This window comes from Podarcis raffonei, chromosome 4 (genome assembly GCF_027172205.1).
Source record: "Podarcis raffonei isolate rPodRaf1 chromosome 4, rPodRaf1.pri, whole genome shotgun sequence".
NCBI classification, from domain to species: Eukaryota; Metazoa; Chordata; class Lepidosauria; order Squamata; family Lacertidae; genus Podarcis; species Podarcis raffonei.
Genome location: NC_070605.1, coordinates 104,705,206 through 104,730,428, shown reverse-complemented (window position 1 = coordinate 104,730,428; position 25,223 = coordinate 104,705,206). Strand labels below are relative to the sequence as shown.

At 42.0% G+C, this 25,223-nt stretch overlaps 1 protein-coding gene across 2 annotated transcripts in view; it reads right to left on the bottom strand.

Moving 5' to 3' along the window:
- DIAPH3 (diaphanous related formin 3) overlaps positions 1-23,495 on the bottom strand; it is a 126,079-nt gene extending 102,584 nt beyond the window's left edge. Inside the window, exons 1-12 of one of the 2 annotated variants that reach the window (XM_053384714.1) lie at positions 23,358-23,495; positions 21,714-21,746; positions 19,828-20,004; positions 17,989-18,093; positions 15,008-15,138; positions 12,886-12,960; positions 11,869-11,938; positions 9,287-9,423; positions 7,561-7,666; positions 4,497-4,607; positions 3,990-4,108; positions 3,536-3,652 (exon numbers count right to left, since the gene is read on the bottom strand). In XM_053384714.1, the coding sequence (XP_053240689.1) occupies positions 3,536-3,652; positions 3,990-4,108; positions 4,497-4,607; positions 7,561-7,666; positions 9,287-9,423; positions 11,869-11,938; positions 12,886-12,960; positions 15,008-15,138; positions 17,989-18,093; positions 19,828-20,004; positions 21,714-21,746; positions 23,358-23,489 (1,313 nt within the window). In that variant the 5' untranslated portion in view covers positions 23,490-23,495. Of the gene's footprint in view, positions 1-3,535; positions 3,653-3,989; positions 4,109-4,496; positions 4,608-7,560; positions 7,667-9,286; positions 9,424-11,868; positions 11,939-12,885; positions 12,961-15,007; positions 15,139-17,988; positions 18,094-19,827; positions 20,005-20,471; positions 20,620-21,713; positions 21,747-23,357 lie in introns of those variants that run through there. The other variant, XM_053384713.1, reaches the window with a different exon arrangement.
- Between the last annotated feature and the right edge of the window lie 1,728 nt (positions 23,496-25,223).

The following is a 25,223-nucleotide window of genomic DNA, read 5'->3' as shown; positions in this document are numbered from 1 at the left end:
ACTTTCTATGACCCTAGCATTATTCTGCCTCATGTGATACATGCCAGTCCTATGTGGTTTGATTTTAACAATCAAAATCTGATGTAAGATTGAACTGTTTAGTGTTACTTGCAATAATGATGTAACAGCTGACTATTTGTAAAGAAAAGAAAAGAAAACTGCTAAGGGCCTTTTACATAGTGCTACATTGGTTACAACCAAAGTGTCATAATATGTCTTGTCCCACTACATAAATCAGGCCAAGATAACAATAATATGTTCACATGAAACAAGGCTCTAATGCGCATGTTTTTCCCCCCAACATAGTCATCCATTATGATGCAGCATGTTTGACATGGATAAAGGAATGGATGATATTAAAAAAAATACTAGATTGCTGGATCTGTAAGGGTATGATATGGCATGCATATCTGTGGCATGAAAAAGCAAAGGTCCATAAAGACTTTTTAAATTAAACTGTAAGGAGAAGCTTTTTTGTTGTATGGTCCAGGTATAAGAATCTACTTAAAGGGAAACCGCCATAGTTGCTATCCCTCATAGAGGCTTGTGCCTTTCCTCCTGCATGGAGGAAAAGCTCCCCTTCAGCACCGGGCACTCAGCTCTAAGGCAGGCCTTGCACACAGCAAGCAGAAGAAAGGCCAGCAAGGCGCCTGTCTGTCTGCCCTGCCACAAGTCTGTCCATTCCTAAAAGCAAGGGCTGAAGGACTGGCTGGCTGGGCTCCCTTACCTGCTTGCTTGCTTACTCCGAGGCCACCTCAGCTCCTGGCAACCAGCATGCCCTAGCCAGCCCCAGAGGCACCATTCGCCTCGGGAGCTTGTAGCCAGGGCCGCTGCAACAAGCAGCTGTGCAAGCCTTTGGGAGGCAGAGAAGTGAGAGAGCATCAGGAGGGAGGGAAGGAAAGAGGCCAGTGTTGCCCATGGCACCCCTGACCATATGATTCAAAGCACCCCAGGGTTCCACAGCACACTGGTTGAAAACCACTGGTTTAATGGAACCAAGACCTGATTTCCTAATGGGGTTGCTTGAGAGTAATGAAAAACTGATTTCTAAAATGTATAAAATGTTAGTAGAATAGGATACTAAAGATGAACTGGTTAAGGAAAAAATAACACAATGGACTAAAGACATAGGCCATAATATTGATATGGCTTCTTGGAAGAAGTTATGTGGAAAGGATATGAAATTTACTGCTTTGTTATACACTAAGAGGAAAGTATCTTAAAATGATGTACACGTGGTATTTAATGCCAAATAAACTGGTCAATATGTATAAAAATGTGTCATGTAAATACTGGAAATGTATGCAGATAGATGCGTCATTCTTCCCTATGTGGTGGACATGTAAAAAAAGCAAAAGGTTTTTGGGAAATGATATGTAATGAAATGAAGAAAATGTTTAAATGGGCTATTCTGAAAAGACTAGAAGCTTTTCTTATAGGTATAATAGGGTTGTATGTTCCAAAGAAGATGACCAGATTATTTATGTATGTGACAACAGCAGCTAGAATATTATAAGCATGGAAATGGAAAGAAGAGAAAGTTCCCACAAAGGAGGAGTAGCTTTTGAAAATAATGGACTATGCAGAAATGGCAAGGAGATTAAGAGAGCAAAATGATGAACTTTTTATAGAAGAATGGAGGACTTTCGTGGACTATTTTAAAAAGTATTACAGTCAAATGAAATCACAGGCAGGAATCGAGATAAAAGCAGTATACGAAAAATGATAAATTGTAAAAGAGAAACTTTTTGTAATGAAGCTATAATGCAGTAGAAAGGGTTTCAGTATAAACACTGTGGAGGTAAGGGTGGGAAGTCCAGAAGAGACTCATTTTCTAGAATTGTCAATTGGGATTTGGCACAGAAACCACCCTGCTTGCATAACATGATGACCTCTGTCAGGAGAAAGACAGGGGCAGTGTGTCCCTGTTAATCCTCCTTGACTTTTCAGGGATACCATCAAGCACTGTATCCTCCTGGGGAGGCTATCCGAGTTGGGGGTGGATGGCCACTATTTTGCATTGGTTCCAGTCATACTTGGATGGCCGTCTGCAGTGGGCGATGCTTTGGGAGTGTTTTTTTGGCACCATGAGGCCTTCAATGTAGGGTCCCTCAGGGCTCAATTCTTTCTGCCATGTTACTTAATATCTACACGAAGCCTGGGTTTTGGAGTGTGTTGTCAATGGTAATCTGCTCAATTTCTCCTTTACATCTACAGGTGCAGCAGTGGGTGTTCTAGACCAATGCCTTGCTCCCTCAGGAAGGGACTGGATTAGAGCCAATAAACTGAAGCTTATTCCAGATAAGACTGAGGCACTGTTAGTGGTGGTTCCCTAGACTGAATAGATGGGAGAAGGCCCGTTCTTGCAGGGGTTACACTCCCTTTTAAAGAGCAGGTTTGTACTTTGCAGGTGCTCCCAGATCCATTATTGTCGCTTGAGGCCCAGGTGGCCTTGCTAATGCCTTCCAACAACTTCGGCTGGTGGATTACTGCAATGCGTTATACATGTGGCTGCCTCTGAAGATGATTTGGAAAATTCAGCTGGTGCACAATGGCCCAATTGCTCACCAAAACAGAACAGTTTGGGGGGCATATAATGCCAATCCGGGCCCAATTGAAAGTGCTGGTGCTGACCTATAAAGCCTTACACAGCTCAGGACCTCAGGTTCCCCATATGAACCAACCCAGACCTGTCCTCCAAGGCCTTCTCTATGTCCCTCCTCTCTGAGAAGTTCAGAGGGTAGCAACACGAGAACAGGCCTTTTCTGGGGTGGCCCATCTGGAATACTATCCCAAGAGAGGCTTGCCTGGCATCATCACTACATGTCTTTAGATGCCAGGCAAAAACATTTCTCTTTACCCAAGCTTTTGGTCATTAAATAATTTATGGTCTGTTAAAGGGGGACTGATATTATGATTTATTATTATTATTATGTTCCACAGAATATATTTTAAATGTTGTACACCACCCAGGAATCTTTTGATAAAGGGTAGTATATATATTGAATCAATCATTATCATCATAATCTAAGTGACAGTTCATGTGTCATTGGAGACAGCTCAATCTTGCAAATAACTACTCAATCTACTCATGTAACCAGAGAAGGGAACACCTGCAAATCAAGACTTCTCTTTCATGATGAGAAAAAGCACTACCTAAAAAAATAAAATAATGGAAGGGAGCAGAGTTTTCTCATATGTCACTTTCAGAATTATATTGCTACCATGGGTAATCATGTGAATAGTTGTTTACAAGTGAGCTTGTTCCAATATATGAACTGGTTCTTAGATATGCTGGCAGCAAAGACCACCTTTCCTTGGCAAGCATATGGCCCATTTTAACTTTAGTCTAGGAAAAGCCCAGTTTCCCTTGGAATTCCTCCTCTTATCAAACTAAGTAACTTGCATCAGTTCACAAGTTATTCCCTTTTCACAGGGGGAAAAAAAAACATCCAGGGAAAAATTCCAGGTGGTAAACATTATACAATCTTTTATAATAAATACCTAGGTAAGAGCTATTGCAAGTTTTCCTTACCTTATAAAAGAGTCATTTCTGATCAACAAGAGATGCTGAAGTATAGAAAGAAAATAGCCTTCTGCACTTGTGTCCTTTACAGTGTTCCACACCACATTGTAAACATCATTTGCTTCAGTATCCAGGTCAAGGATGATACAGCTAATTTGTATTCAAGGCCATACAAGTACTTTACTCTTTCAAAGCAAAATTTATTTTTTATTATAATTTCAACATTTAAATAACCAAGCTGAGATGTGTAAGTTAAGCACAGCTACTTCATGTGTTTGGCCCAAACTGCCTTCCCTGCTCGCCCGGACCCATAGTCCTGGAACAACATGCACACTCTCATTTTCTACATCAGCACCTCTTACTTCCATTTAAAATGGAAAAAAGAAAGGCATCACCAATGGGATGCTTGCTACCAATCCCAGGTCTAAAATTTTTGGGTTCTCTGTCCTCTTTCAAAGGATATTCAAAGTCCAATCTGATATCTTCTAAACGATGGGAAAATTCAATCATGTCTTCTTCTGTATGTTCACAGAACACTTTTAGTTGAATATCCAAAGCATCATTCTTTAAGCATTTCAGTTGCTGCAGCAGGAAGGGAGAATTCAATAGTGCTTAATTAATGACTGTGTATAAATATAAGTTATTCTGAACAAAATCCAATTTTTAACATAGCAAGGGATTTATTTGGGAGAATTTACATTAATTATTCAAATAAACAAATGATATATTTTAAAATTTGGAATACATTACATAAAACAAAGCTGGTACTAAAGATTATTGTTACTTCATTTTCATCTATACATTTGTGGATCAATTTTTATATGTAATCTTTCATTCTCTGTCTTAATAAATTTCACCAAAAGGGGCTTAACACAACTTTTCCTCAGCCAAGAAAAATAAACTAATTTAAATATTAATTATCTCTTTCTCTCTCTTACACACACACACACACACACTATAGGGGACTTACTGGCACTTGCTCTTTCAATCCACAACGCATAAATTCATTTCTAATGTGGAGTCTGAAGTCCAAATCATCAGGAAACGTAACTAATGCATTGATCAGCTGCATACAGGCTACCTGCAAGAAAAATAATATTTCAGAAGAAAACAGACCAAACAATAGTAAATTGCATGTGCTCAGCTTACAACCATTTATGACTTGATATTTTATGACTTGATATTTTATTACTAAGAGTGCAGGAGTATCACCATGACATGCAACCCAGTGTGCTACTTGTTAAATATTGCTAAAGAGTATCTAAATCAGGGTGATCCAACGGACGGCCCTTTTTTGGCAGCCCTCAACAACATGACACACTCACGCCCTCAGCCCTCATGCTGCCTTCCCAAAGCCAGGTAAGGAGATTCTGGGCTTTAGGAAGAAGGCATGAGGACTCTGGCATGGTCCAGGAGTCCTCCCACCTTCTTCCCAAAGCCTAGTTAGTGCTTTCCCAGCTTTGGGAAGGAGGTGGGAGGGCTCTAGGACTGCCAGAGTCTTGTGGCAGCACCTGGCTTAGGGAAGGCAGTGTGAAGGCTTGGGGGGGTGTCAAATTTTGGCCTTGCTCCTGCCCCCTGCATGACAAGGCAGTGTGTGGTCTACAGGTCACGTGTCAAAGTACTCTTGCAGCCCACTTGGCATGAAACTTTGGGCCACTTTGATCCAAATCATTTTAGATGACTACTGCATATATGTTAGACTCAATAGGACACAACCAACACATCTGGAAATGTATGCCAACATAAACCAATAACCTACCAGTTCAAACAACAAAGGATGAATAAAACAATTTAATTTTTCACCCATGTCCTCTCTCTATATATATACATATATTACAAAGAATATACCGTATTTTTCTGTGTATAAGACGCCCCGTATTTTTTTGAACCCAAAATTAAGAAATCAGTATTTTAAACATCAAACAGAACAACTTTTTTTTTCATTTAGAGTGCCAGGGAGAGCTCCTGCTCTGCCTAACCTGGCTTGCCGCAGTGGTCTGCACTGGTTGGCAGAAGTAGTAAGTGAAATGACAGGCCTTCATGGCGCCTGCAGTGGGTTTCTTTAATCTGGCAAAATGTCGTGGTTTTTTGTGCTGAGTAGGTGCATGCCCTTTAAATGGAAACTGGGAGTGGCTGCCTGTCAGGCAGCAGGACCCTGTGGGTGAGAGTTGAAGTGTCTTGTTTGTGAGTGTGTGAGAGAGATTCAAAGAGGGGAAAGTAAGAGAGGCTGGAGGAACTGGGAGCAGCAGCGGTGACAATGGCAACACGTCAAGTATGAGATGCCTGGGCAGCCGTGCTGCTCCACTGAGGCTGCGAAGGAAGCACTGCATAAGAGACAAGGAGCTGCTGGCTGCCTCTCTGGCCCACGTCGCATCTCCATTCATAGCCAACGCAGGCAGCAGCTTAATGGATGGATTCCCTCCGAGACCAGCAAGGAGGCAGCAGCGGAGGCCGGCAACCGCAGCTGCAGCCCACCTAGGTCTCAGCTCCAGGGCCTGCTCAGCCCCCTTTCAGTTGTGTGTGTGTGTGTGTGTGTGTGTGTGTGTGTATGGGGGGCGTCCCCCTTTTTTGGTGCATTGTCTTGAGTGCCTTTTCCAAGCCACATTGCACTCTCGCCCTTTCGGTTGTTTGTTTGTTTGCAAACCTCTCACTGCAAAAGTGACCCTCCTAATTCTCCCTTGAAGACTTTAGTCGAGCATCGTGTGTATGTGCTCCCCCCCCCCCAAATAATACCCCCAGGCTTCCTATGCTACTCGTAAGTAGTGTTTTTCTTAACCATCTATGTATAAGACAACCCCCAAATTCTGACTAAAAAAAAGTTTAGCAAAAAATAATAATCATATTCTACATGGAAAAATATGCTATATATATTTTTACCTTGTATGCTACACATAAAATGTATGTAAATTCTCAATAAATTTCACACATCACAGTAAACCTACACATTAGTACAAAGTTTCCTTTAAATCAGGAGTGGGGAACCTTTTTCAACCTAAGGGCCACATTTTCTTACAGCCAACCTTCCAGGATCCACATGACTGCAATGGGCGAGGCCAAAACAGGTGAGGTCAGAGCTGCTGCACACCCACCCACAGGCAAATACCCATTACAAAATGCATGTAAGAGCAGTCTCCCAAGTTTGCTTTCTTCCTCCTCCCCAGTACCATTTCTTTTTCTGTTACAGAAGTCTGAGGGAGCTTTTTGCAGTTGAAGGGCAGGATAAAATACTTCAAAATAAATGCAGCACAAGCCATATGCAGTTTCTCATACTCTCTCATGAAGCACTCAGGTTTCAAAAAACAGTTTGGCGTCTTTCTTTTTTATATTAAACATCTATCTTTTTATTAAATTTATTAAATTTCAAACCTAATTGCTGGAAGAGGGGGATATGCAGCTGTGGAGGAGAGGGTTAGCTCAGCCAATAAGCATCAACAACAGCCTTCCATTGGCACCAACACAGGCTGTCTTAAAGTTAATTGCCAATGCAAGGGAAGGTGGGTGTTCAGTAAGCTACACACCACAGCATTCTTACAACAGGAGAAAAAAGCTTTTGCAGTTCTAAATCCAACACCCCAAAGACCATTAGCCATTAAGATAAAAAGCCCAACCACTATTCAGCTATGTATTTTTTCAGACCAAGTATGTTATCTGGGCATATAAGACTTTTAGTGCACATGTTCCACAGTACTTCAACCCCCCCCCCAAACTCCATAACACTTGGGAAAATATGAACTTCTGGTTTTGCTTTTTAAAAAATCCATCGCTATTGGTCTCAGGAAAAAGTAGCTTTTCCAAGTGGTACAGTAGATTGCAACATGTTACTAATGTTGCGCACATAAGCTCTGACATCCTAAGTGATCATCATAATAGAGCCATAATAGAGCCACAAATCAATACAACTGATTGCACAGAAATGTCACTGTCTGCCCATCTGCAAATAGAACTGGTACATATACCCAATCCTAGCTTTATTTTTAGTCTTCCTTAGACGCTGCCTCTGCTATTAAAAAAAAGCACACAAACTTATCATTTACTTGCAGATGGATGGAATTCCCCTGAAGACCTTCCACAATGGGACAAAATCTGTCAATGTTTTTCTCTTCTGCTGCTGTAGTCAAAGCGTCCAAAATTTTTTCAAGGCTATAACATGAAAAACCAAATAAATAATTTATATTTACCAATAAAAAGAAATGGATTATAATAGCATAAAACTAATTTTAAAGCAATTTCTTTATTTACTGTCCTTAGAGCAAGTTAGAGGAGGACTATGCATAGAGAATTCTATATAAAGATTACCAACTGGAATGGAATCTTTATAATCTATTATTACTTATCATCATCATTAATTATTATTATTAATTACTATTACAGTGGTACCTCGGGTTAAGAATTTAATTCATTCTGGAGGTCCGTTCTTAACCTGAAACTATTCTTAACCTGAGGTATCACTTTAGCTAATGGGGCCTCCTGTCGCCACCGCGTAATTTCTGTTCCCATCCTGAAGCAAAGTTCTTAACCCGAGGTACTTCTTCCAGGTTAGCAGAGTCTGTAACCTGAAGCGTCTGTAACCTGAAGCATCTGCAACCCGAGGTACCACTGTACTACTACTACTACGATTTGTATGCCACCCTTTATCCGAAGATCACAGGGTAGTTTACACTACAAAAATACCCAATTTAGTAACAAACAAAAACAATACCCACCCACCCACAGTTTAAAAGGCCAGATTGTTTAGAAGAATTGGGAGAATTCCCCACCAGCTGAAGTTTCCAAACCGTCTTCAGAGGCAGCCCCATGTATAACATGTTCCAATAATCTAACCTAGATTACCAGAGCATAGACAACATATGTTAGGCTATTCTTGCCCTGACAGCGGTACAGCTGGGCCACTAGTCGAAGCCAATGAAAGGCACTCTGCACCACCAAGAACACTTGAGCCACAAGTGGGCTCTACAAAGTGGGGAAGTGCACTCGTGTGATTGTTTCAATGGCCTGAACCATTTGGATGTTCTACAAGTCAGCCCGGGCTTCAACAAGTGTGCCAGTCACATCAACCAGGGCCCTCTGGAAACCAACTGAATCCATCAGCCTCTGAGGGCTGGCACAGTCACAAAGTGCCTGTGCAGTGTACCCCTTACCAGGCATGCCCCACCCCTACACCACACCTCCCCTTGCCCAGAGCCACTGTAATTGGAATCCCCCTACTCTCCGCAGTTCCTTTCTTCCCATACATGTCTTTCTTCCCATTGGACCATGTCTTGATATAGCCCCCAATTCCTTGGTAGATTGAGCCCAGATGGGCTCTCAATCGTTCAGTCAGCAGGGGGTGAGACGGGGGAGGCTTCCCTCTGCCAGCCAAAGGTGCAAAAAGGCTGGCTTTCTTAAGAGAAGGAGGAATTCCAGCAGTTATGGAAGAGGGGCTGCTAAACAGCTCACCTCCTCCACTGATGGTCTCTGGCTGCTGCCACCTTTGAGAGCGAAGCACCAGTTCCCTAGCTTTAACCCTTGTGATTGTACAGATGTTTGTAAAACAGGCCTCCATTCTGTACATCTTGGCAAAGCCTTGTTTGCAAACACCACCCAAACAATGTGTGCTTTCCATCAAAAGCTTTCCATGCATTGTTTAAAAATGCTTACTGCCAAGGTATTGGTATTTTCATGATTAAACTTTATGTCTCAATACAACCATTTCCAATTAACAACTTTCACCTACTTATTTCTAAGTCACCAACCAACTTAGATATTCAGTGCTGTACTTACATGTTTTCCTCTCCAACAATACATATTGCAGAAAGAAGTTTAACTATATCAGTCATCATGCTGATTTGTTTAGGATCAATTGCTTTGGCCAGTAATGAAAAGCTTCTCTCTTCACCCATTATTCTTTCCAAACCATACTAGACAAAACAAAAAGTGATAGTTAACAGAAAGTAGGCAAGTGCCATCCATTTATAAAAAGAATAATTTCTATTAGTTTACCAATTCTCCTAGCCACTTTCAAAATACAAATATTCCAGGTAGGCAGGACTGCACACTACTCAAATGACTGAAAAACTACCATGTAGTATTTTGTTGAAGCACTCATGCAAAAACCCTATAGCAATAAGAATAAAATAACAAGGAAGAATACACAAGTGGAAATTTGCTTAGGCTCTTACAATTCTCAGAATATTTACCATATTGGCCTGAATATAAGTTGTACTTCTTTTCCAAATTCTGACCACGAACAGTTAAAAGAGCAGCTAAAATTTACGACCTTGCAAAAATTGGCTTTTACGATAACACTGCTGAAACAAACATATAGTAAAATGGAATGGGTGGGAGAGCCTGTGGAATTTTAAGGGAGTGGCTTATATTGGGTAGTTTTCTTTTCTCCCCTCCCCCAAATTTTAAAGGTGTGGCTTATTTGCAGGTGCAGCTTATATTCGGGCCAATACGGTAATACTCAGCCACACTATACACACCCTTCACATTACTCACACACTGTAAACTTATACTACAGGCATACACGCAGTCTAATAATTGCCTAATACTGACACACTGTGTCCTTCCACATCTGTCGCTAAGCCTTGCATGCTCAGTTTTTTAAAGAACCTGGCTATTGTATGTGTGCTATCATACATGTGGGGTGGAATGGGGGAAATCCCCACTTACACACATCCAAGTGATGCAAGCAGGGGGGCAGAATGCAACCCTGTAGTGGAAATGCGGAAGACAATTGTATTTTGAGGAGTGTGGTGGCATGTCCCTTTCCCTTTAACATCCCCAGTTTGAGGTCTGCTGGATTCTCACCTGTCACCTGAGGTCTGCTGGATTCTCAACCTGTGTTGCAAGTGTTGGCTGGATGCCGGCTGCAGGTAGTGGGAGACTCTCAGCCGCTCTGTATTAATCATGAGTAATGCCAGGTGCACTTGAACGCATCAAGGCAGGCTATAAAAGTCATAGGTGGGAGGGGCCTGGTGAGCTTCTGTCCAGATCAAAGGACCTGATGATGGGACACCAATGGTTGGGGTTTTTCTCATGCTGCTCTACCTGGGGTTCCGGGCAGCTGAAGGGGAGATTGAGTAGCCCATGTCGGGTATGTTTTATGTTATGCTTTGTATGCCTGCTAATGCTTTGTATGCCTGTTAATAAAACTGTTCTGGTTCCCCTTCCTCCACCTCATTCCTTTTGTCCTGATATCCTTGGAAAGAACTGTTGTATTTGGCAGCACAAACCCCCATATAAGTGGGAATTCCTGTATCCCACAGTGGAGCCACAAAAAGAATGTGGTTGGTCAATGGAGCCATGGACTCAAAAAGGTTGAAAACCACTGTCATAGGCAAATGATTAATTTGCAACATTCAGTATTTTTATAGAATCTCATTGTTTCACGTCCAGTCTTTGGCTTTACATGTTTCATTTTCATATGCATCATCTGCTATCTGTGTAAGCACATAAAGTTTTTCATAAATATACTCTGTATGTGTCAACTGATTTACTCCTAACTGCCATATTTAAATTTTAAGTGAATATTTTGCAAGGAGTGCAACAGATACAGTATCTTCTGCTGCTTTTGGAACATGCGTAGGGTCTTATATAGAAACAATGCTGTCCTGCAGAAAGGAAACTGGACTTGGATTTAAAATAAATGTGTGAGTTTCAGTGTGTAAATTTTGAAGTTTGATTCTACCAGTGGACTAAGCTACCTTCTTTTTCCAATTGGCACCTCATAAAAATGCATGAAGGCCTCCTAACGAGGAAACTAAATTAGTACTATGAGGTTGAAATCCTAAACACAAGGGGAAGGGGGAGGAGCCCCACTGGACACTACAAGATTAACTTGTAGATTAACTATGATCTTTTGGCACCTCACTGGCTTGATTCGCAGATAATGCTTAACATGTAATGCAAAAAAGAAACTATTATTGAATGGAAATGTGCAGCATTTTTCTTAAAAATATAAAGCAGTACAGAAATGAAATGAAAGGAATATTCCATCATCATCATCATCATCACTACTACTACTACTGCAGCACTTTTAAGCCACTGGCATAGGCATAGCTTTCTGTTAGGCATGAAAATAGTTAAACCATAACATACCAGATATTGACCCCAACAAGAACTGAACACAGGATTGCAGCTTCAATTTGTGTATCTAGTTATGTAAGTGCCAGTAGAATCAAGGATATGAGACAAAGGTTGGCATGTCACTTAACTGTTAACAGTATCAGTTATGTGTGTTTATACTTCATTTCTTCTTGAAATGAAAGCGTCACTGAGTTTAATAGGGCTTATTTCCAAGTAACCAAGTACTGTATACGACAGCAGTCTTAAATAATTAAGCAAATGATGTTGCTAACCTTATTATTCATAAAGGCCTTCAAACACTGTATGATCTTGTGCTGTAACTTCTTCAGAATTTGTTCCTGTCTGAAACAAATTAAGGACAAATTTATATCATAATGCAAGCTATTCTACTCTTACTGAGGAGTGTATTAGGGCTGGGCAATATCTGCTTTTCAACATTGTGATGCATCACCAGCAGAGCATTACAATATAGTGATATATCACAATGTCTGAAAATGAGGAGGAAGGAGGACTTCCAAGTCGTTTGAACTAGTTTAGTAGAGTAGCCAGTTAACCCTCCATAGCCATTCCTCATTTACACCACAATGCAGCTCCCATCTGCACCAATGGGACAGCATACACTGACAGCACAGCATCGCCTTGCCTAAGCACCTCACCGCCCCCAAGCAGACACACCAGCTCCCTCCTAGCTTACCCCATGGCCATTGCCACCTCACTGCGTTCCCAACAGCTCCAGCACCACAGCCAGCCCCACTACTTCCATCTTGCAAGTAGCAACTTGAAGGGAAATGGGCACCGCCACCACCAATCAACCATGAAGGTACAGGGCCGGAGATGAGGAAAAGGAGCCAGCGCTGCTGCTACTGCTGTTCCCCACATGCTCCCATCACAGGGGCTTGCAGGAGGCACCAGGTGTGAGGCAGAAGGGATGGAGGAACAGCCCACTTGCTCAGCCGAAGAAATGATGGGCGGGCAAGCAGCGAGCACAGCACAAAGCACAAGAGGTAGGTGCAAGCACGCTGCCACCCCCAACCCCACTCCAGTATCTTTGGGAATGGCTGGCTGGGCTGTGGAGGGAGGGAGCGGGTCTTGAGTGGCCCTGCTGGGCTCGCTGAGGATTGAGGAGGCCATGCCTGAAATGCTGGCAACACCTGCTGGCATTCATGGTATATTGCCTGGCCTAAAATTGTGAAATCATTGCTGCAATGCAGGTTTCAAAACTGGTTTTGGGGCGATGAATCAATACATCACCCAGGCCTAGACTGTATATTTGTAGAAAAAAATCTTACTGCTTTGCTTCAACCAATCTTTCCAAGATGTCCAGTAGTAATCCAAGTCCTTCATATCCAAAGTTCTCGACCCAACTGCAAGTATTAAGAGGTGGTGAAAAAGACATTTTGAATATTGTATCCATTAGGTGACCTTTTATTTCAAGCAATTACTATAGTTATATAAAAATAGCGTCAAGAGCGTCAAGAGCTCAGAATCCTTTCCGTGTGGTGGGCAGCAAGACACCCACAAACCAGGAGACACAGATTTTTGCAGGCCAGTTTGATTTCTAGATTGGAATGTTAGTCTTGGTTTTGAGAAAGAGATGTCAGGTTTACATCTCCCAGCTCAACTATTTATTTATTTATTTTCTTTCTTTATGGGGGCTGTAGAGCTTGTAATCTAGTCCAGGACTATGGTGTGGGACAGTGGGGGTTAACCCACACCATCTTCTCCATTTAAATGTGTCCCTTCCTCCCACAAATACTATTTCCTCTATGTGAGCATACATTTTTTCCCAATCATGGCAAGTCACAGCTAAGCTGAGATATTTCGCTGCAAGAAAGCAGAGCACAAGGTCTCTATCCTATGCTGCAGTCATAATCTGGGCTGGGGCTTCCACAGCCTCTTTTTTGTGCAAGGCAATTATCAGGCGTTGCTAATTGTTTCCAATATAACCCACAATGATTACTGGGTCTTGGGCAAGTTAGTTTCCAACAGCCGCAAACTATGCAAGGGAATACATCTGTTCAATTACATGACTGCTGTTCATGAGCTAATGTTTGGTACCAAAAGAAAAAACCAATGTAGATATAACTGAAATTCAAAAACCAAGACAGCAGCAAAAAAGTTGAGAAAAGAAGAAAAAACCCCTCAAATAACATACAATTAAATACAGTATAACCACAGAAAATTGAAAAAGACTTTGAAAAACAGGTAACGAAAAACAGACAAAAGTATGCTTATGTATGATTAACACCAATGTATCATTTTGACCAAATGTTTTTCAACCAGACACCAAACTTTTTTAGTGATACAATGCTTCCTATGTACACACAGACACAAACATGGGAAACTAAGTTTCTTAGCCTAATGTACCAAATATTTTAACCATGTAACAGTAGTTACCACTTAAAAACAGCTGTCACATCCTTAGGAAATAAAGTTTTAACAGCACTGAAAATCTTTACACATTCCAAAATCTAAACTCCCCATGTGACATCACTCAAAAATAGGCAAAGACTTGCAGGCAACCTGTATGATATTTGAGAGAGGGATGTGTGTTTCATATATCATTTCCCAACTTGTTTACTGCTGTTTGGTATCAACTTATCTGCACATAGATAAGGAGGATGCATTCTTTATAGTAAGAATGCCGATCATGCGGCATTAATATTGCAGCTCTGCTCCACATCTCTTCTCAGTAGCCCTACTGTGGGACACAAAAAGTTGACACAGAAAGGGCCTTGAAAAGGTGCGTAGACAATGCTAGAGAATAAGTTCTGAAATGTGTGAACATTTAGTGTTCATAAATGACTCTAAACAATTTATACGTAGACATTGCCATAAAACACTACAGCTAGTATTAAAACTGTTGATTTAATCAAATTCTAATTTTAGTTCAAGAGACCTTTTGGCAACATCATAATGATATGGAGATTAATTTAGTATCCAGTGAATGAGCAACACAGATGAAGTACACGAGCAGCATAGCAATGCACACACGGGAGAATCATTGAGCTGCTATAAAACAAAAGCACCATCTTTTCTCTGGATCACAACACAAGCTGTAGTCACTTGTTCCTACTTTAAAGTCCAATTCTGCTATCCCTACAACTTCAGCAAAAATATTAGACATGCAACTTCATATTTCTAATACCACTTGTATATATTTACAGGGGGAAAACAAGACATCTAGGAAAGGCATTTGGAGGAAAGTGACTGCCACTGATATTCAGAGATCGAGATTCTGGAGAAACTCTACCTTAAACAAAGTCATAAACACACCTGGTAAAAGACAACACCTTATAAAATTTTACTAATTTGCTTTTTGATTACTGAAGGAAGATGGTCATATAGAAATACAGTGACACACCTTTTTTTTAAAGAAAAAAACAACAACTTTTGAACTACTTGAATTACCTGACAGGATTGCTAGTCAATGACACGCGGAGGGATTCTAAGCAACCGACAAGTTTTTCATCTACTGTTCCTGATTTCAGTTCATATATGAACTCCTGTGGTGAAATCTGCTTGCTACTCTTGAGGCACCCCTGCAAGGAAAGTAATACTTGCTCAATATCTCAGTTCACTGCATTTTACCAGTTACAATTCACAAGCATCTCATTAAACTACTAACTTTTAGAGAAACTCAGTATTTAACTAAAGCAATTTTCTAGCTAGTTTAAAATCATAAAATATGAAGAATGTATAACTTAGAAAGCTGGAATATAGATGCAATAAAATAAATAATTTAAAATTATATCTAGCTGATCATAAAAATTAAGCAATTACACATGGTACATAGGATTACTTGGAGAGCATTACATGTTTAAAGTTAACTATCTCCTTACATTTATACAAGTAGTATTTTTTTTAAATAAAAAAATGTATTTATAGCCTGCCCTACATTACAATAGATTCCAAGTTGGGGTACAGAAGTTACATAAAATTAACTAAAAACAACTAACCATAAAGCAACACATAATGGTCACTAACACTTTTAAAACTACTAGATTGGGTACTCACTCTAAGAACAAATACACTAATCATCTGCAAGTGCCTCCCTAATGTATCCTCCCAAACATGCTAGCTTGGCATGTGCTGGGGGACCTGCAGTACAGAAAAAACTGAAACGTGTCATTACCCACCTGCATACTGAGCAGTATACAATTTAAAATTAAATCTCAATACAAACATATTCAATTCTATATTTTAAAAAATGAATACTTATCTAATACACTGTGGCCACAACTGCATCAAGCCAGCCCTTTGCAGCAGCTTTTAAAAAATGCAACAAAAGCCGTATGGATTTCATGAGCAAAGGTTGCTGTATTTATAGTTTCCCCCGGATGCTATATCTATAGTAGCCTCCAGATGCTGGATCTGCAGCAAGGGGCAAAGGTGGCTCTTTTGCCAGTTTATCAGGAAGCCATATTGTTGAAGACAGGTTAAGGTATTCTCCAGGTCCTAGTGGGACCTTGCACGGCAGGGGAACCTGATGCAGTTCTGAATATAGGTAAATGTAAATGCCTTTAAGGCACAGGTTGTTCATTTTGAAAAGATTCTGGAAGCTAACTGAATTGAAGAGTCTTTACCAATACTGCTTTGTCTTTCAAACCTTATGAATCCCCTGTGTTTTGGAGAGGAGGGGCCTATAAGGACATGTAAATAGGTCTCTGGGCACATGAGGGTTTACAACTTGGGTATTCCCTAGATCTTAATCTAGCCTCTTTTCTTTTCTTTTTCCTTTCTTTTTGAGAGGAGATCTTTACTTTTGGCCCTGGTTTCCACTAAGACATCTGTGAGAGCACCATTTCAGGGAGCAAGGCCAAATTGGAATTAAAGGCTGAATCCACTCCATTCCTAGGCAGTAGAAATAGGCAACCTATGAACCTGTGTACTGAACAGCTTTGACCTCTCTTCTTTCAAAAGTTGCTTCTTTCTGCTTCATTCTGCCTTGTCCTACCCAAACAAACTAAATTGCCATGACTGATAGTTACTGGGCAAACTAAAGCAATTCATCAGATGAAAATGAAACACACCTGTTTGGTAGATAAAGCGTTGTAAATCATTCATACTTCATTTAAATGAAAGAGGCACTGTTTTCATTTTCTAAAAATAGCAGAACTAACAAACTTACATTCAGATTTAATAGTAGCCTAAATAGCCAGGAGTACCTTTTACCAACTATAGATAGTGTACCAATAGGGTTAGCCTAGCTGTGGAAATTCATGAATTGATAACCTCAAAACTTGATTATTGCAAGGCTCTCTATGTGGGGCTACCCTGTGCCTGGTTCAGAAGCTCCAGCTGATGCAAAATGCTGTGGCTAGTCTGTTGATGTACCTGTCGGAAATCAAGCCTATATCAGGAGTAACTGGCAACACTCCCAGGCACCCGGCTTGGTCTCCCGTTGACCTCCCTGACTGCATTCCCCAGCAAGATCCAGGCTAGGTCTCGATAGGCGATTCTTCTCAGCGTGGGAAGAACACACCCCTCCCTCCTGCTCTCCCGGCAGGGAAATGGAGATAGACAGAAACTTATTTACATGCTTTTATTCCTGTCTTTGCAGCATTACAGAAAACATGACTGCTCTCTTCAAGCTCCAGCAGTCGAGTGACAAACACCTCCTGTACTTCCTGTACAAGAGCAAGAGGAAGAGTTCATATTACACTCTGAGCTAATTCCGGTGCATTGCCCTGTGAGCTGACTGTCCCTCTGTTTCCCACGGACAGTCACAACATTCCCATCATGTTTACTTTTCAAGCTAGCAGTTTGCAGCTGCATTGCTTCTATATCGTAACTGTACCAGCACATAATTCCAGTGCTTAAAAGCAAGCACTGGCTGTCCATATTTAACCGGTCCAGGTTCAAGGTTCGTGCGTTAATTTACAAAGTTAATTTGTAACAATATGAGTCCATAATCCCTTATATCCAGGCCCAAACACTGAGATCTTTGAGTGAGTCTCTGTCAGTGGTCCCCCGTGGCTCAGATATGCAGCTCATAACTAACCAAAGTTATGAATTAAGTATAGTGGACCCAAGGCTGTGAACTCCCTCCCAGCTGAGCACCTTCCTTGCTGAACTTCAGACACTTGACTCAGACTTTCTTGTTCTAGCACTTATTTTAAGGTGATGTTTGGTTTCATGATAAAGTCTTATCATTCTATTGTCCCATTTTCTGTGGATTGTTTTTATTTACACCACTTAGAAATGTGAATAAGTGGTATATAAATATCTTAACTAAATAACATGCAATCTGGCATGAACTGGACTGGACTTGTTGGGAGCTGTGATTGCAGTTGCTGATAAAAGTAGTGTTTTCCTTGATTTGCATCAATCTCTTAATATCTGTTAGTTTTTCTCCCACCCAAACACCCACTCCACTCAAGAGTGCTTACCACTTTAGAAGCAGTACTAATATATTGCACCACCATTTCTTTTTTGGTACTGAAATCTTTCTCTCTCAATGGTGCCTTCCGATCTTCATTTAAATTCATATCTTCCTAAGGGGAAAAGGCAACACAGACATTACATACTATGATTTACCCCCCTTCTACAAACAAAATCACCTTACCATAAACCAGGAATGAATAAAAGGTTCATTAGAATATGCTGGCAAATCCTGAGTTATTTGCTGTAGATTGCAAGGATTTTTTTATTTAACAAAAGCAACAAAATGATCCTATTAACTATTGAAATGTAGAAAGATTAGATTAACCTGGAGTGGATTTTTGTGTTGAAGGACTGTGAGCTCAGCTCAGCTCAGTTACAGTGAAAATGAAGATGTGGATGATACCAAGTTCTACCTCTCATTTAAATTGGAACCAGTGAAGTGCAGGGAATGTCGTGTGAGAGTTTCTGGGGGCAGCTGGAGGATGGATGGCGGCTAATGGACTGAAGTTGAATCCCAACAAGACTGAAGTAATGTTTTGGGGGGGAAAGGGGGACTTCCTGGTCCTGAATGGGGTAACTGTGTCTCTGAACAACCAGGTGCGCAGCCTGGGAGTCATTTTGGACTCACAGCTGTCCATGAAGTCACAGGTTAATTCTGTGTCTAGGGCGACTGTCTACCAGCTCCATCTGGTATGCTGGCTGAGACCCTGCCTGTCTGTGCACTGTCTCACCAGAATGGTACATGCACTGGTTATCTCCCACTTGGACTACTGCAATGCACTCTACGCGGCACTACCTTTGAAGGTAACTCGGAGACTACAATTAATCTAGAATGTGGCAACTAGACTGGCGACTGGGCGTGGCCACCGGAACCATATAACACCCGTTCTGTAAGACCTACATTGACTCCTAGTACATTTCCGAACATAATTCAAAGTGTTGGTGCTGACCTTTAAAGCCCTAAACAGCCTTGGCCCTGTATACCTGAAGGAGCGTCTCCACCCCCATCACTCAGCCCAGACACAGAGATCCAGCACTGAGGCCTTTTGGCGGTTCCCTCACTCCAAGAAGTGAAGTTACAGGGAAACACGCAGAGGGCCTTCTTGGTAGTGGCGCCCACCCTGTGGAATGCCATCCCATCATATATTAAGGAGATGAGTAATTATATAACATTTAGGAAACATCTGAAGGCAGCACTACATAGGGAAGCTCTTCAAGGATTAATGTTTTACTATGTTTTACAATGTATATATGCTGAAAGCCGCTCAGAGTGGCAAGGACAACCCAGTCAGATGGGTAGGGTACAAATAATAAATTACTATTATTAATTATTATTAGTTGGGACTAGTAGAAATTATAGAAAGATGCAATTTAGGGTTTACTAATATATATGATTTATTGGTAACCATTTCCTTCATTATTGCTGCTCATTTATAAATTGCTCTCGTCGATTTTTCAAGAAAAAATAGTCAAAAATATTTTTGTCGCATATATAAAACAAGAGTAATGGTACTAGTATAATCTTTGCCATAACTATTTTGAAAGGTACCATTCACCCTTATGGAATAATATGAAAATTAAGCTCGTGCCATAAGTGGACAAGGCTATATCAACAGGCAAGATTCTTAGTAGAAGAGAGCCATTCATATAATGGACTGTAATACTATCTGCCACTGCTAAAATTCACACACAACTAGTTGAACTATTTTTTAATGAGTGTGTAGATATAACTTTAACAGTGCTTTTATTGTGCAGAAAGAGAAACCCAATAGCATAGTGGGAACTTTAGTATTCTGTTTATGATATCATTACACCTTCATAGCCAATTGAACAATTTCTCTTACCATCATTTTTTCAAATAGTGATAGGATCTCCCCATCTGATAAAGGATTAGGAATGAAGTCATCCAAATCTGTAGATGTAGGCCAGCTGCTGGTTGTAGAATGCAATTGTTTCAGATTCATTATAGTTGGTCGATCTTTTTTGCTCCCAGGAATTCGTATACTTGAAAATCTATCAAACTGAACAAGAACTAAGAATGAATATGTCTAAAGTTCATATTATACACAATGCATCCTAAAAATACTTCTTATACATGGGATCAGTAGTATCTCTTTACAGTAGCACTGAAATACAAAAAAGCAAAAACATTTTTTTTAAAAAATGTTGTATACCTAGTACTATTTCATTCCTACCATCATTAGGTGACTCCGACTCATGGTGGCTTTGCTTAGACAAACACTAAACTTTGGTTTGATATTACAGGACTGAGCCTGGACGAGCCAGGTTGTACTTTGTCTGATATACCAGGTACCTAGTTTACGGGTACTCCCAGCTTTGTCACTTGAGGTTCAGGTTACCTCAGTAGCTACAACCGCATTTTACCAGCATCGTTTGGTACATCAGCTGCAACCATTATTGGATTCGGATAGTTTGGCTGCATGGGTTCAAGCATCACTAGCCCTGAATATAAAGTATTGTAACTCACCCTTTGGAGAGCCACCCTTGAAGCTGGTTTGTAAGCTGCAGCCACTGAAGAATTCTGTAGTCTAGATGTTATTGGGCATTAGCTACTGACACCTGCGTTGTATGTCAGCATGCTACCAAGCATGCTATCAAGGCAAGTATATAAAGTCCTGAACAACATGGCACAAGTGTACTTTAAAAATTGCCATATTCCTTATACCCCTGCCCATACTTTGCAATTTGCTGCTGTGGCATATCCAACCACATGTGGCAGTCTTCAAAAAAAAAATTGTACATTAGTATGGCAATACTGGGATTATGCAACTCTCTACCTAATCAGCAATAGCTTTATTCAACAAACCATAGTAAATATAAACTACAGTTTAGGGTTCTAAAATAATTAAATAAGCAGTTGACTGGACACACAAGTTAAAGCTTCCAATCTCCTCACAGCAGTACTAGAAAGGTGATCTGGAATGCAAGCCTGAAGTAAACTTAGGCTCATACACATAATTCTAAACTATAATTTAGTATCATGCCCAAAGAAGTTAATAGGACCCCTAAATACATTCCTGCAGCAAAATCTTGCAATGCAAAATACCTAAAAATAAGGTAGGACCCAGGACTGTCATCTATAACTCTGACCTCCCAGACGTAGAAAGTTGTTAGCTGAATAGATAATGGAGAATTCCAGCCAAAACACAGTAAACAGGACATCTCTTTCATAAGTGTGGAAGCATGATTAAAGCATAGTTAACCAATGGCACACTCAACTTATTGGCTTGGTTTGCATGAACAACACTTAGGATACCCATTTATTCCTCCTATACTTGTTTTGTCAAAAACTATAGTTTATCACTACATCCAATCTGGGCAAACTATTATTTACAACCAAACATTTAATTCCCAATTCTAGTTTACAAGCAAACTTGCCACAGCAAATTGTAGGATGCCACAGCAAATTGTTATAGTTTTTATTGTTATTATTTCTTACTCACATTTATCCATTTATTGGTTCACTTACCCATTAACTAAAGAAAAAATATGAGATGGCATTATGGGCAGGGGGACAGCACATTAGCCCTAGGCAAGTTCATGTAACACAAAATCATTATTTGGCATTACATCTGAAGTGAGTTACTGCATTTCAGTTAAGTGCCAAATCTGAATGACAAAAAGTGTTTATTTTACAAAGCAAGTTCCCGTTATCTGTGTGGTAAAACATACAGTTAGTCACAGCAGAATAAAAGCAAAATAATCTTACCACATCATCTGTCAGTGTCTTGATGTGCAAATGCTGTAAATAAAGAAACAAGCTCTTAATGCAGTTCAGATAGTCTACCAAAAATTAGCAAAGAAATTCTAGGTATAATTTCACAATGCAAGCAATATTCCTTCACTTTCCATCATCATATTGGTCTCTGTAAATGTGGAGGTAATCCTGATGATACCCCACTGGACAACCTCAAGAACCCATCCCATGGAACAGCCACAAGTCCCTGGCCTCCTTGGCTTGGCTTGAGTGGCAGTAAGTGAAGAAGAACTGCCCCTGCTGCCCCCCTTTTTTAACCTGCTTATGCCCAGAAAAGCTAGCAGATAAGGAGACAACCATCCCTTCCCTGTGAACTCTGTATGAACTTGTGGCCAAGAGTCCCCTTTATCAGTATCAGAATAAAACACCCTAGGGCAGTGGTTATCAACCAGTGTGCCTTGAATGCTGGTCAGGTGTGCCGTGGGCAACACTGGCCTGCCTCCATCTCTCTTTCCTTCCTTCCCTCCCTCCTCTGATGCCCTATTGCATCTCTGCCTCCCAAAGGCTTGCATGGCTGTTTGTTGCAGCAGCCCTGGCTCTGGGGCTGGCCAGGGGGTGCTGGTTGCCAGGAGCTGAGGCAGCCTCGGAGGAAGCAAGCAAGTGGATGAGGGAGCCCAGCCAGTCTGCCAGCCCTTGCTGTTGGGAATGGACAGACAAGTGGGAGGCCGGACAAGCAGACAGACAGGTGCAGGGCTGGCCTTTCTTGTGCTTGCTGTGTGCAAGGCCTGCCTGAGAGCTGAGTGTCCAGCACTGAAGAGGAGCCTTTCCGCCATGCAGGCCCAGCTGCTGCCACTCAAGGTAAGATGCTGGCCTCACATTCTCTTTCAGCCAGTCTCTGCTGGGCTACTAAGGCTGGGGACATCCTCTTCCGAGGCCCCAGTGGGACGTGGTGAGGAGGCACCTCTCTCTGGGGCAGGGGGCTCAGAGACCGGGGAAGCTTCCCTAAGAAGAGGGGAGAGGAGGCTGAGGAAACACTCCACAAAAGAAGGATGTTTGAAAAGGGATGGGGGGCTGCTGGCTGTGCAGGCAAGGGGGACCAAGCTGGGCTTCTGAGGTGCTCGTTTCCCACAGGGGAGCTGCAGAGAGAACGTGGTTCCTCAAGGGACTCAAAAAGTTGGGAAACCTCTGCCCGAGGGCGAGGTGGCAAGCAGCATCTCTAGAGACGCCTGAACCCTTCTCCCCACTGGCCTCATGCTGAAAGAAAAAGCCTTCACTGAGCTTTTGTTTAAATATCCTAGTTACAGTTTTTTTATATATTAAAAAACCTCACCCTTAAAGCGGTTTACAAAAAGAAAATCCAGAAAAATGCACAGCCATCAGAGTTGGTCTAACTCTCCCAGTGGCTTGTCTAACCAGTTATCTTTTGCAGCAGCTGCAGGAAAGAGTCAAGGCGCCTCCTGGGCCTCAAGAGGCAGCCAGTTCCGAAGGAAAGTTCCGGGGCAGCATAATGGCGGGGGGGGGGTCGCCAACCCCCCATGAGGGAAATCAGTTGCGTGGTGTTGTTTTTTAAAAAGAGGTATTTCCCAGAGACGGGCCTTGGGGGGGGGGAGGGAAGGAGAGGCTCCCGGGAGCCCAGAGCTGCCTCAGGCTACTCACAAACTTGGGCTTTTTAGTGCTGCTGCCGCCTCCGCCCGCCGCCGCCGCCTCCCAGCCGGGCTCGTCTCCGTCGCCGCGGAGCACCCTGCTCCCTCCTCGGCCCTTCTTCCCTCGCGGCGCCCCCGGCTCCATGGCAGCCGCGCGGAAGGAGCCCCCCGCAGGCGCGCGCTCGGCTGAGGAGAAGGCAGTTGGCGAGGCCCCGCCCCCTCTCGCCCGGCGCCCTGGGCCGTTGAAACGCCCGCCACGCCCGGGCTCGAAACCCAGGCATCCGAATCTTCCCGCCACGGACTCCCCGCCCTCCCTTCCTTGCCCGCCTCTGCGCAGCCAATCCCAGGCCGCCGAGCATGGCCAGGGAGCCTCTCTCCTCTCTGATAGGTGGAAACGGAGCTCTCCGGAGAGAGGGAGGGAGGAAGAAAGTCCCGGGTGCAGCGGCGGCGTCCGCGGAACGGGAGTCGGAGGCGCCGGGGAATCGCTGAGCCGATTGGCTGCCCTTTGGCTTGGGCGCGTGCGCGGGACCGAAGACTGACTCGGCTCCTGCCTGGGCCTGTAGATGTCTGAGGGAGCTCGTGTTTCATCTCTCTCTATACACAAACAATAACTATTGTTTTCCAGAGTTATTCAACACAAACAAATAAATATTGTTTGAATTTTATAATTTTATATATATATTTTAATGATTGGTTCCCCCATATCTACCTGTCTCTCTGTATATATATGGTTATCAATATAGTTTTAATTCTATCAATGTTAAATTGCTGTTTTTAGCTATACTCTGTCTTGAGTCCCCACGGGGGGGGGGGGGAGCAAGGTGCACACAAATGCTTGTTGTTTTTATTTATTTATTTTATTTGGTAAAGTTTGTATACTACCATTCCCATTGATTTCCAGCCCGCATGGTGGGGGATAGTGGGTTGGGGAGGCTGCTTTGGGCTTCCATCATGGGGAATATGTTCCAGCCCAATGTCCCCCTTGAGCTAGCAGGCACAAGAGGGGATGGGATCGAGTCAGGACCACCCATTGGCCAATTAGGAAGCAACTTAGGGGTGCATATATATATATATATGAGAACACACCCTCCCATACTTGTAGCTGGAAAATAAAATGGGAAAAGCAACACAGTTTCTTTATTCCACTCTCTGACATGAGATATTCAAGGGTAAAAACTGAAAACTGGACTTGAACCAACATTATTACTCCTGCCTCTCAGAAGAGCCTGCTCTAATGAGCAGAACAAGTTCACCACTCTGGCAGATGCTGTGCTGAAAACAGAGCATCTGCCTTTTCTAATCATTACTTGACAGTCTAGGCTTATACAATCATCGTTTTGTTCCATGAGGCTCTCAAACGTGTCACATACCAAACATCAATCTTTTTTTGGTGGTTGGGGCAGAGAAATTCCACTTGTTCAGATTACTTTGGCCAATATGTTGTTTTCCTGCTAAAATATTTTTAAAAAAAATCTGAACACATACTGAGAAAAAAACCTGCAGATTTACATTCCATCCTAACAGAATTTCAGAGCAACAGGTGTATCATACTTGTGAGGCAGATGGCCTATGAAATGAAAAATCTTAATCTACTGCTGAGGAAGAGAAAAAGACAGAACAGTGTAATCATGACCATGTTACCTATTTGTGTAATATTCTCCAAACCAAAGCCCACATTGCCCCATGTCCTTAACAACTATTTGTGATGAGACATACAGAAACGAGGTGCTAATTATATTGGCTTCCCTGCTTGCATTTCATAATTCCGTTAGTGTCTACAACGATTAGACCACCTGTACACTGTTTCTCATCCGCATGTGTGCAGAACCCCCACCCACGCCATGTTTTGGAGAGAAGACAAGTAAGGAAAGATGCAACA